This window comes from Glycine soja, chromosome 19, assembly GCF_004193775.1.
Source record: "Glycine soja cultivar W05 chromosome 19, ASM419377v2, whole genome shotgun sequence".
Lineage (NCBI taxonomy): Eukaryota > Viridiplantae > Streptophyta > Magnoliopsida > Fabales > Fabaceae > Glycine > Glycine soja.
The window spans coordinates 48,108,351-48,121,613 of NC_041020.1; the positions used below are offsets into that span (position 1 = coordinate 48,108,351).

The window sequence follows — 13,263 nt, forward strand, 5'->3', positions numbered from 1 at the left end:
TACAATTGATTAATAGATTTAATATAATTAATATTATTTTAAAAAGAGATGAATTAATTGAAAGCTTCTTGCAGAAAGTATCATTCACATCTTTAATCTGTACCCTCGACGAAAAAGTAAAGAAATGTTGAATCATATGAAGCATGCATGCAAGCTACTATAAGGATGGTTAGGAGAACATCCGTGACTTGAGTAACACAATCAATGACAATCTTCCATGATGCACACACGTGTCATGAAATTACGTCTACATGCAATATTTAAATCCGGTGTAGTAGTACACTAGTACGACCCAACAGGCCATAAAAGGATTTTCGTAACAATTAAGAAGCGTTAAAAAAAATTAGGAGTTACATTGGATTATGATTTTAAAAAGTTATTTTCATATCAAAAAAATACTTTTAAAAGATTGGGTAAGAATATATTGACTTTTAAAATTTTTTTACAAGACTTTTATCATTAAGATTTTATAGTTTAAATTTTAATAAATTTATAACATATAAACTCATAAGATTCAACAGAATTTTATAAATTTATAAGATTTTAAACAACATGTTAAATTCAAATTAACATATTTTTTATGTTTAGTTTGAATAATTTTTTATGCAAAAATTGAATCAAACTGCATCAATTTTTTATGATTTTGATTTGATCAATTTTGGAGATTTCTATTTAAATAATTATTTTATTCAAAAATTTCAACTTGTTTTTTTTATCTTTTAAATTAAATTATATTAAAAAATTTATCAATAAGAACATGTAAAACTTGTTAATATGCTGAATGTGGCCTCCGCGGAGGTTACTAGTATCTCGACCATAAGGAGAGGGCTGAAAGTTGGTAAAAAAAAGACTATCTCTCGAGCTATGAAACTAAAATTTATCAAATTTTTATCCATTTAATTAAGTATCTAATAGCCAAAATTGAATATATAAATTATATTATATATTATATGTAATTAATAAATATTATAATAAAGAAATAAAATTTTTTATCATAGGTACCCAGATAAATAATATATACCAAGAAGAGTTAGGTCTAGCAAAATGAAATATATATTAAAGGTAAAAAATGTAAAATTTTTAAATCTCAATCATATAATTATACATTGATTGTTAGTATTAAAATTTATTGCGTGATTTTTTATTACATAATCACTTAAAAAATTTAAGTGTATTTTTTTAAATCTTAGTCATTTAAATAACATTTAATGGTCTATATTTCTAGTTCTTATTTTTCATTATAAGAAATGTTCTTATTTGATACGCTGCCTTAAATTAAATTATAACATTTTATTTCGTTGTGTCACAAAACTGGAAAAAGAAAAAAAAGAAAGAAAGAAATTAGTAAAAAGTGGGTAACGTGAAGTAAAAATAAGATCCTACTTTGTAGTTTCTTGCTTCATTCGCCATTTCGTTATATAACCCGGAGTCACAACAACATTGGTTCCGCTTACACTCTAATTGCAGTAATAGTAAACAATATCTGTTTAACGCAGCTCTTTGTCTGCTTATTGTTACTAATAAAAGTAACTTAGAGCAACCTGTGAGGAAAGAAAAAAAGGATGCTGGGACTTAAATTATGTCACCGAAAAAAAGTGAAGATGAATTTGAGCCGAAAGAACAAAAACCTACGAAAGGAAAGGAAATTCATAATTTTATCATACACAATTAATTCCACAAAAATCCAGCATAATTACCTGTAAGAAATGTTCCTTATATTTGTGTCTTCCACTCTAAACAATATCACGCAAATTTCAATTCCACACAAATCCAGCATAATTATCTGTAAGAAATGTTGATTATATTTGTGTGTTTCTGTCTTAAATAGACCCGTCTTAAAATATAAACAACCACAACACTAAAGAGAAACCAAAGCAGAGAATTCTAGTTCATATTTTCTCATGAAGAATTGTAATTCATATTTTCTTTTGTTGTTTTTCCTTCTCACTTCATTGCACCTCAATGGCGCTTATAATGAATATGTTCCTTTTGAGAAAAACTATCCTCCTTTATGGGCCCCAGAAAATATACGTATTCTTGACCAAAGTAAAGAAGTTCAGCTTAACTCAGACCTATATATATATATAATATAGTGTTAATTTCCTCGACTATTTTATATATAGTGTTAAATTTCCTCAATCATTTACTGCAGTTGCAATCAGGTAGCGATGGTGGTCAAGATGAAATTGACTTTGAATTTTTGGATGGGAATAATAAGGATCGACCTTATTTACTGCATACAAACATTTTCACAAAAGGTCAAGGTGGCAGGGAGCAACAAATCTTTCTTTGGTTTGATCCCACTACAGATTTTCATAATTACACGCTTCTCTGGAGCCAAAATCAATTAGTGTGTGTAACTATATAATCACTGTTCTTTTTTTATTTTCCTTGCCTAATAACCTTTCTTTGATGAAATGTCACAGTTTTTTTTTGGATGACACCCCAATCAGGGTGTTCAAGAACACTACAACGAAAGGAGGGAGCTACCCCACAAAAGCAATGAGGATTGTGGCAACAAGATGGACTAGCCCATGGGCCTCCCATAGAGTTCCCGTGAATTGGAATGACGCACCATTTGAGGCCCACTACCAAGGATTAGGCCTCGATGCTTGCCAAAACCAAAACACAAGCGACCAGCAAGAATATCGTTCCTCTAAGTTGTGATGGAATTCTAAGGAGTATCAGAGCCTATACCCTCTTCAAAAACAGGCCAACAACAATGTGCGAAGCAAGTTTTTGAATTATGATTATTGTACTAAAATGTTTCAGGGTCCCGAGTGTCATGAATCATGAGGAATATCGAGAGATGACTTACCCGATCCATAATGCAAGTGTCTACGTTGAAATTCTCTAAAACTACCCTAGCACAGCTGCTTCTCCCTCTTCATCACACGCTCTCCCTCACAAATAACAAATAACCCTGAAACATCGCACGTTCTCTCTCTTCATGACACAAATAACAAATAATTCTCTGAAAAGTCAGGTCATATTATTTCATCATATATAATCGCTCTATCACTAACGGATTTCATACAACAAATGTCAGGAGAGTGGACAGATTCACATTGTTGGCAAGTAAGAGGTACACTGCAGTGCAGTATAAATAATGTAATCGAGTTGACTAGAACAAATTTAGGTATACAAGACAAGAGCTTATATTTGCCATTTTTATGTCCGAGCTGACGCTGACAAGACCTTGATTTGGGACAAATGGGGGGAAATCAAAATCTAAAAATCTAAGGTGATCAAATTACAGATGGAAAGAATATGCTGGTATGGTACAATGAATGTTCTTATCTTTTTGCCAGGTCGGGTGTGTGGTTGCTTGTTGTAGATGATGATGCTGCCCTACCGTTCAATATTCCATTATCCATAGGTGGACTGGTTCCCCACTTACCTTCTGATTCACTAGGCTCTATCACTTTCACGGACCCATCTGTCAATCCAACGGCAAATTGGTTGGGCTCGAGTGGATGAGCCGCAACGACAACAGGATAAACAGACTGGTTCCTGCAATATAGTATTACACAATATGGACCACCAACGAAAATCTTCACAATGCTACATCCTTGAATAAATGCTCAATTTTTAATACAATAGAAAGTAAAATTTAGGTCTGATCTGTTGGGCAGAAACTTACCCACTTAAAGCTGCTGCAGGTGAAAAGTATGTGGATAGTGCAATACGGCATCTTAGTCTCAAGCTGTCGGCATCAAAAACCCCAGTGTTGCCATCAGAAAATGTAGCATAAATTAACTGACTGTTGCAGGAATAAGCTGCATATGATATGGGAGCAGCCAGAACATCTTGTGGAACCCACTGCAACAAATTAATTTATAAGGATGTCTCCATTTTAATATTTTTGACAGCAACAAGCAGCAATACCAATACTAGATAGAAAATCCTCTTACCTGCCTAATGCGATCCATCTTAGAGGCATCATATATTGCCAACTGAGTCTCATGGGCTACCAGTAACCGGATTTGGTCTAAATGGAACTGCACACGAGTGTCACCAACAGGAGCCTTTCCTGCGGGTAGTTGTATGGGAACTGATTTTCTTTTCTCCCATGTATCAATGCTCCATACACAAAGCTGTATGGAAATTATTTCAATTAAGTTGTTATGGGAAGGCACACCATATACTCACAGAAACAAAACAAAACAAAAAATTATATTGAACAACAAATTAAGTATCGGCACCTTCTTGTAAAATAATTTCAATGAAGTAAATTGTGATTTAATTTCATAATAGTCTAGAAAATACAAGCAAGGCTACCCTGTTATCCTTTACATAGGGAAGCAAATTTAAGGTAACATTGGATAATTACAAATAAACCAAAGAAAGATAACTAACAGAGATCTCCAAAACAAATTATTATGCACAAGGTTTTCCAAATCACCCTAAATCTAAAATGAAAGGAACACGCTTAAAAGACATACTTGAGCATCAGCACCAGATGAAACCAGGATGTTAAGACAGGTTGAAAAGGCTAAACCAGTAATTCGCTTTTGATGACCCTTCAATTTAGATTTCACCTAGAATATACACCCAAGAGAAAATATGAGACAAATTAAAAATAATAACATAAATCTTAAAATGAAAAAAACAGTTAAAGATAGTAATCACCTCATCCACTCTAACATTATATATGTGAATTGTTGAATCCTCCATCCCAATGGCTATGATGTTGTTATCTTGAGGGTGGAAAGCCAGAAAGGTAGAGGCAGGGGGTGGTGGCATGAATGTTGTCATTACCTGATAGAAAATAAACCATAAGTAAACAGAAAACATAGCAGCGGAACGGAATGTAATGGTTGTACTTGTATCTCTGGACATGTACCTTGAATGTCATCATGTTAAACAAAGAAATCTTTCCGCCACATGCAGACATAACATATGAGTCGTTCTTTGAGAGTGCAATGCAAGGAACAGCTTCATCAAGGTTGACACCCGTGACATCATTAGTCATAAGAAGACCACTGTTGGGCTGCCAATGCTGTGGAACAACACTAGCAGTTGCCTATAATCATAAAAACTTCAGAATTCTGCTCTCAACTGAAAGCAGAAAAGTAATAACAAGCATATAGAAGAGTAAGGATAAGAGAAGGATTATCATTACCTTCCCATTGGGATTTTGTTCACAACGAGCCCACTTCCACAGCTTCTGAACACCATTTGAACCAAGTGCCAAAAGACCAGCACCAGAGTTTGTATATAAAAGTCGAACAACCTATGTATGACTCTAGAGTTAAAGCAGTTCACAGTACACAGTTTACAATAGAAAATGGCAATCTCATTCTCATAAAATCAACAAACCTTGCTGGAAGAATCTGTACTGTCAGGCGTTGTAACTAACCGACATTGGACAGCATCCACAATTTCAGACAGCTGCCATGGTTTAGCTTTATCTATTCCATCTTCCACAGTTCTAGGTTTCTCCACATTTCGACCCATGGGATCAACTCCATTCTTCGTTGAAAACGGCATAACCAATCAATGAGTTGTGAACAAGTATTAAGATGCAGTATAAATTCATGACTATAAAGTAACTTCAAAAAATTAATTAAACCAAATAATTTCACAAAGAAATACAGACATCAAATAATAAAGATGTCCAAAAGATGTTAAGTCCTCCACGGTATGCAAGGGTATGTCATAGTGGAATTAAGGATACCAGGAGAAATTAAGAAAATAACAAGCTGGTCCAACATGCTTGTGTAAATATTAAAAGAAATGAAGCATTAGTTATAATACTTAAATATTAATTTCTAATTGTTAAGCTATGACTAGTATATCATAGTCATCATGCTAATATCATAATCAGGCATACAGAGTTTGCAGGGACAAATTCATACAAGAATTGGAGAAGGCCTGACTGGTGAGCTCCTTTCTACTTTACAGTTGACAGGACTAACATTAACAGCAGAAGAGCCAGATGCCTAGATGCCACAAACCAAATGGACAGTATAAAAATTTACTTTGATCTAAATATCGAAAACCAAGAAAAAGTGAAGAAAATATCACAACCTTGACTGCAGCAGATTCAATTGGTGACCTCAATGCTTCAAATCCTGGAGTTTCAACTGTTCTCAAGGATCTAAGACCATTGGCATTAGCAAGAATTTTGAATCCATTGTCTGCAGTAGTAACAGCAAGCACATTTCCTTCCTTGTTGAATCTCAAGTGCGGAAGGGCCTGAATAGATTCATACAATTATATGAGGAATGTCTTATAAAGTGTAAGCTATATTCCAAAAGACTTAAAAAAGTTATCTCCACCTGTAGTCCACCCTCTGCGTCAGTGCTTGTCAAAAGATTAATATTGTCCATGTCCCAAAATTTGATTTGGCCATCTTCACCAGCAGCCAAAAAGCAATTTTGGGTTGTGTCAAACTGCACGACACCAGCGGATTTCTTTCTGAACCCATTGTATGTTCTCTTAATAGCTCTTTCACTTTCATTCCATTCAACAAGAAATGATTCTCCATCTTTACTAGTTCCGCAAGAAAACAGTCTATAGAAATAATGGAAGACAAATAGGAAGACATGTTAATACGGTTTTATTTAATACATCTTAATTATCCATTGAACATGAAACTTAAATACTTATCCGCACCCAAATCCTTCTTACCTACTTCCATCAGCACTGTAAAGCATTGTAGTACACCAATGACCTGGGGCATCATAATCAACCCTAGAACCCATATTATCATATAACCAGGCTTTTATTTTGCCATCAATGGCAGTTGAAAATACAAACTGCAAAGTTACAATGACAACATTCAGTAGGATTAAAGGCAGTGTTTATTAATTACTAGAATAATACAATTATTGAAATATGTATGTGTAACTCATGTAAATACAAGGAACACTCTTGGGCTTTCCTAGAACCAAATGAATAATGAAAAAAAATTAAAAATATGGAATGGAAGTTGGCACTAGAAAGATGGAAAGCAAGATCACAATATGTGGAAGGGGAAGGAAGTAGTTATTCCCGTAATATTCTAATATCACAAATTCACAATAAAAAAACACATCACTCTGCACATAGGTAAAATTATAGAGTGATAGTCTATCAAATTATAACTTACAAAATCCAAAGAATAAACACAGAAAACAAATCACATCATATCATCTCTGTACCTGAATGCTCTCTTTGTGATGAGGACAGATAGAATATACAGGTGCCTCATGCCCCTCAAAGTTAAATAGTTTCCGTCCAGTTAAATCCCAGACCTATTAAGAGTTTCTTCTTCAGATTAAATAGATATACTATTTATGCATAATCCAAAATCACAATAAGTAGATTTGTGCACCTTTATCAACTTATCATCTCCACAAGTCACAATACAGAGTTGTTTATTCGGATGAGCAAATGCCAAGTCATTAACTCCACCAATATGGGCATCAACCTGTATCCGCAAGAAAATGTAAATCAAATTGCAATCACAACTTTGGTTACTTATGATAAGAATAATCTCACCTCTATACGCTGAGCCAACTCATTTGATCCAGTGTAGGCATACAAGTGAATCAAATGTTTAGTAAATGCAACACCTATAATAAAGCAATCAGTTAGATATTTTAACTGTGACAGTTTCAAAATGGTTTTGAAAACATCACATACCCACAAAATTTCCATCAAGGCTCCATGTGACACGGCTGACAGAAATAGGTGCATCTTTGACCATAGCTGCCTGTGAAAATTACCAACTATAAAATTCCAAAGGTTTTGAATTCTTAATCACCAATGACCACCATAGTAACACACTTATTGTCTGGTTAGCATAAATAAGGGTATTATAGAAAAGAAAATATTGTACAGTATATAAACTTGTTGAAAATGAAATTAAAAACCTGAAATGGTAATGAGCATGCTGAGATATCCCATATCTTGAATGGCTTTGAGACCAACCTGTCTCGCAACCCAAGCTCCCAAAGTGTAATTTCACCATTATTAGAACCAACTGCTCAATGGAAATATGTAGTTATGTTTATGTCAGGATATTAGTAGTCAGATATTACACAATTCAAAAATTATAGAAATTACCGAGAAGTAAGGTTTGGTGAGAAGGATGAAAGTCCATGCTTGTCACAGAGGATCCTTGATGCAATGTCATAGCCACTGTTCTTGGTAGATCATCCAGCGACCAAGAGGCTGGTCGAGCAGCAGGACATGAAACCTAAAACAATATATATAAATCATGGTGACACAAGTCTCAAACCATTACAAAGTCAGGAACCCTTTTCAGCTTAGAAGCAAAAAAATCATTGGCATCAAGAATACCCAGATAACATTTAAATTAAACACAAAATTATCAAAATTACCTCCTCTACAGAAGGAGCAGGCCGGAGTCTTTTCATTAACTGCTCATGATCAGCATTCTGATAATCCGCCATGCCTGCAGTTGTCAGAGGTGTTCTTGGACACTTCAAGATAGACACTGTTTAAAAAGGGCAGGAGCATTTAAGTCATGAAACCCTCTTGCACTGTGAAATTACTAAATATGTAAGATTCCAAGCAAAATTTAAGAGCATGCTCTCCTGCTAGCTTAGCCAAGTAAATAAAATTTCAGCTGCCAGGTCACCAATTACAATAATTATTTTCAAATGACGTTAAACAAGTGAAAAAGTCTAGGGTGTGTAACACGTAAAATTTAATAAAAGTTATGGTGAGATTTATTGGCAAAAATAAGGTAACCACCGATTTTTTTAAACCTGGATTCTGTGGGACAGGTATGGCAGATGCTGTGACAACAGCTGCTTGGACAGATGATGAAGCTGAGGCATTGGCCATCCAACCAGCCAAAGCATTAGCATTAGCAGTTGCTGTGGCAGGCAGAAAGGGCTATATGAAACAAATAAACAAAATACTAATTAATCAACATGATAAATTAGATTTGTAATTAATTAAAAATATAAGCAACCAATTTTTTGAAATGCAAGGTATCATACACCATGAGCACCAATTGAAGTATAAGCAGCAGGCTTTGCAACCGCAGCAACAGGAAGATTGACAGGTGTAGGTGCTAGAGGACCATTAGGAGGTGTACATGTGTGGTCAGTGAATAAAGTCTTTATATCCGGATTTGGCCTAGGGTTTTTGCAAAGCTGGTGTTGCCAATTTAAACTGCATTGATTAGGGACACAAATCGGTTAATAAAAGCAATGATAAGGCATAGCAAGTTAAAAATCAAATACATTAAATTAATAATAAATAACATATAATCAATTAAAACCATACGCAAAAGTCTAAGAGATATAATATTTGTACGTTCAAGAAGGCAAAGGCCAGACAATTTGCTTGCATTTGCCATGTAAAAAAGAATCCAATTAACTATGAAAAAATGAATTAAAAACACAGCAAAGCTGGTGAGGAGAGTGAGAAATAGAATCAATTAAAATCTTAAACTTGCCCTTTTTTTGGTATGACAGAAATAATAAACTGCATATTCATCTTCAACTATAGCATCTGTACCTTTGATTGATCAATGTCCGCAATCTTGATGACCTAAGGGTAGGGAAGATAAGTTTGTCACGGAAAAGAGGATTTGCCTCTATGAGCTTTTTTAGCTCTATCAACATAATTCCTCTAGCATTTTTGGTGTCACCGTACTTGGACAGCTGCTCATTCTCCCTGGCATTTGAAATTGAAAGGAAAAACTAAACAGTCTTACAATAAAAAGTCAACATGACACAATATAGTAAACTTAGTTCTTCACAATCTCCATCCTCTCTTGTTTCTAGAATTTTAATGAAGACTCAAGAATATTGACGTAATCAAAAATCAGATTGACTTCAATTTTTCTGATAACATAACGGCTTAATTACTGTTTTAGTTCATGAATTTGGGATGTGTGCTTTTTTTAGTCCCTGAAATTTAAAAAATGCTATTTTTAGTCCCTAAATTTTGAAAATTGCATTTTTTAGTCCCTGACATAATAAATTGACACTTTGTGGTGGTTTAGTTGTCTTAAATTAGTTTTAATTTTTTAGCCACTTGAATTTGTATTTGAAAACTGTCACAAAGTGCTAAAAAGCCCGCCACAAAGTGCTTAAAAACCGCCACAAAGTGTCAATTTATTATGTCAGGGACTAAAAAAATTAATTTTTCAAAATTCAGGGACTAAAAGAAGCATTTTTAAATTTCAGGGATTAAAAAAAGTACACCTCCAAATTCAAGGAATAAAACAGTAATTAAGCATAACATAACAGATGGGATACGAGACTAAAACAATGTTGTATTGTGTTAGACTATATGTTCAAGATATTACCTGAAATTACTAAGAGTTAACAGCTGGGTGATTTCTTTGTATAGTTCCTCATTGAAGGTGGAGAAAACTTTTAAATCACCCACTAATATCTCAACAGCCTTTGCCTTGTCTTGCCTAAAATTTAACAGCACCAAAGACAAAAACAACATGTGAAGTACCATCATAAGCACAAACAAAATTAGAAAATCCAAAAGAGATTCAAATTAATAGATACCTATCAAGTGCTTCTAGATATTTCTGCTTCCTGATTTCAAAGAATATTTTCATGGAGTATCTGTTATCATCAACTTTGGTAAACCCTGTTAAGTACTTCTCAACTTCTTCCCATTCACCAGCCTGTACTTTTTCCTCAAAGTACTTCATATTGAAGAAAAACCCAGATTCTTTCTCGAGCCTGCACCAGAAAAAAATAAGCAGCAATGAAAATGTAAAAAGTGGGAAATGTTTAGCAAAGGAAGAGAAAGAGTTTTAAATTAATTTTATTATCATCAAAATTCCAATGCATCTCAGCCTTCTACACGAAAGGAACTCTCATATTAGTATTACCATGAAAATATTTACAAGTTCAGCTTTCATATTCAAGTAATTCATTGACTTTCCACACTTCAGAAAACCAGCTAGAGTAACAGCCAACAAAAGAAGTGCAGTATATAATTGTCTTCCCCTTTTTAGGGTAATTGCAGTTGTGACCATGGTTATAGAGACTTCCAAAACCTTAATATTGACAACAATTATGTAGCCACAATTGGGGTTGCAATGTGAATGCAGAAAACTTTGAAAAACTGCGGCCACAATGGTGATTGCAGATCACAATTTAAAACCGTAACCATGTAAATCCAGCAGGATGATTGAATATTAACACAGAATTAGATAGTAGACAAACAATAGGATTTTTATAATGCAATCGTCAACTAGATAATTCACTGTCACGTGGTTCTGTAATTATTTATCCACATTCAAATTAAAAGCTTCTTGGATTAAATCATTACCAGGATATCTATTTGCTTTAAGACTTAAATTTGAAAACATTCCTCCTCTCATTTCTCTAATTTTTCATTTCCAATACAATTCACTGTCTAGAACACCATAGCTTAAGCTGAATGCAAGGTTTTAAAATCGATCTTCAGCAGCCAATGTCAAGCTTTTGGGAGCCAATGCAGCCGTATTAGCTACATTTGTTCTCAATTTTCTTGCAATATTAGAGATCACAATGAAACTGCAACCCCAAATTAAATCCTTGACAAAAGCAATTACACAAACAGGGATTGAAATCACGTGTTCCCTTGTAGCGGACATTCCCCTAATTAAAAAGTGACAATTAAACCTTAAAGAGTGTTTCTTTTTAACTCCGTGCCCGTTTTTAATTTGGAAAATCTAGGATAAACCAGAGAAATTATTATATGGTCCGAGACATCCTCGTGTCTCATGGTCAAAGCTAATCTCCAAAAACCACATGGCACATTTTTGTTAACTATATCTCGTAATGTCAGAGATTAACCGAGACCATAGACATGGGATGATCCCATATCATACAATAATTTCCCAATAAACAGACAGCTAATTTATAATGACACTTACAATTTCAACAAGCACTCCACCCACTAACAATAATAACAGTAAAATTTTAACATTTCAAAAGTTTCCCTCCATTTTGTGGCACGAATTGCTGACTCCTACACATTAATTTTTATTTTAAGACACAGATAAACCTTGCCAGGGAAAGAGGTAGCAGAGATTAGGAAAACAAAAACAAAATAACATCAAAGTAAAATAAAGGATTGCTTACTTGTGCACCGACTCCTTCAGCTTCTCCTCCTCCAAAAATTGGAGTATCAGAAATACTAATTCTCGGCTCAAAGAAGTCATAGCTGCTCCTCAAATCGGAAACGCGTCAGTAATCTCGATCTTCGAACACCGATCTTCAAACACCGATCTTCAAACGCAAATACACCATAGAAAAAAAAGAAGAAAAAATCAAGCCACGGAGTGTCCACAACCTCAAATTCCTCAAGAATTTATAAGTTCTTGAGGATTGCAGAAGCTCCGAGTTTGAGAAATTCTAGGGTTTGAAAAGCTGCTGATAAGAGGAGGAGAGAGAATGGAGAGACTCGGTCTCGCTATCTTGATGAGTTGTTCAGAGGGGTCTATCTTTTTTTACTGACCCATCGTAGATAAGTACAACTAGTTATTTGATAAGTACGATTACTTATCAGAATACGCTATCCTTTTGTGATAAGGCAATGACGAGTGTGGCAGATTCCAAACTGATAATTCAAATTTGGTGAATATTTGCAACACACCTCCACTAGGTCCCATCTGTTCAGTACTGTGCTTTCCCTTTCAAGCTATAATTATGCAATTAATTACCCACTCAACTCAACTCTTCTTTGTCTCTCGTCTCTTTATTGCCATAAGTTGGAGTCTTTTCAACAAGGTATACCCACGCGCCAAAAGTATTTATTTTGGGGACCACAGCTACAATTTGTCGTGTTTTGTGACTATTTTATTCTTTTAATGCTCCAGGTGATTTGGCTTTAAGCTATCTCTTTCTGGTCTACAAATTAGGCAACCAATCCAGAGTCAATGTTAATATTAGGTAAGTTTTAATAACATGAATTAAAAAATAATTTAATAACATTATTTAACAATAACACCATTTAAACAATATTTCATAGAAAAAATATTTATTAAAGGATAAATCTATTGCAAAAGGCAAATGTTAACCAACATGCTACAAACATTCATTAAAAAATTAAAAAGAAATATTTTTATTAAAATATGCAAAATTATGTTGTTTATAATTTTTTAATATTTTTTATGATTTTTGTAATAAATATTTAATATATATATATATATAAATATATATGAATTTCAATTCAAAATATAATGCATGATATTCGGAAAAAAAATTAGTGGTCTATAAATTCAATTTTGCAAAAAAAAAAAGATTTAGATGTTTGTGCAAACTTCATTTTAATTCAAAT

The 13,263-nt window shown here is 33.9% G+C and overlaps 1 protein-coding gene across 1 annotated transcript; it reads right to left on the minus strand.

The window, feature by feature from the left end:
- Positions 1-2,970: 2,970 nt before the first annotated feature.
- LOC114400580 (topless-related protein 3-like) lies at positions 2,971-12,406 on the minus strand. The gene is made up of 25 exons (XM_028363095.1): positions 12,066-12,406; positions 10,494-10,673; positions 10,280-10,393; positions 9,484-9,642; positions 8,961-9,135; positions 8,724-8,853; positions 8,334-8,449; positions 8,056-8,188; positions 7,863-7,972; positions 7,633-7,702; positions 7,489-7,562; positions 7,322-7,417; positions 7,149-7,241; positions 6,637-6,764; positions 6,285-6,519; positions 6,034-6,201; positions 5,862-5,945; positions 5,323-5,475; positions 5,126-5,236; positions 4,847-5,026; positions 4,633-4,761; positions 4,446-4,541; positions 3,915-4,097; positions 3,644-3,822; positions 2,971-3,513 (listed from the first exon to the last, which is right to left on the minus strand). The coding sequence occupies exons 1-25, from the start codon at positions 12,143-12,145 to the stop codon at positions 3,297-3,299; spliced, it is 3,393 nt and encodes a 1,130-aa protein (XP_028218896.1). The 5' UTR covers positions 12,146-12,406; the 3' UTR covers positions 2,971-3,296.
- Positions 12,407-13,263: the final 857 nt, after the last annotated feature.

Bases quoted from the DNA above. Each gene is read 5' to 3' on its own strand.
- LOC114400580 (XM_028363095.1), bottom strand. From the start codon at position 12,145: ATGACTTCTTTGAGCCGAGAATTAGTATTTCTGATACTCCAATTTTTG. The intron at 9,136-9,483 runs GTACAGATGCTA...TAATCAATGCAG, and splicing joins CGGACATTGATCAATCAAAG to TTTAAATTGGCAACACCAGC. The intron at 5,237-5,322 runs GTTTGTTGATTT...AGTCATACATAG, and splicing joins GTACAGATTCTTCCAGCAAG to GTTGTTCGACTTTTATATAC.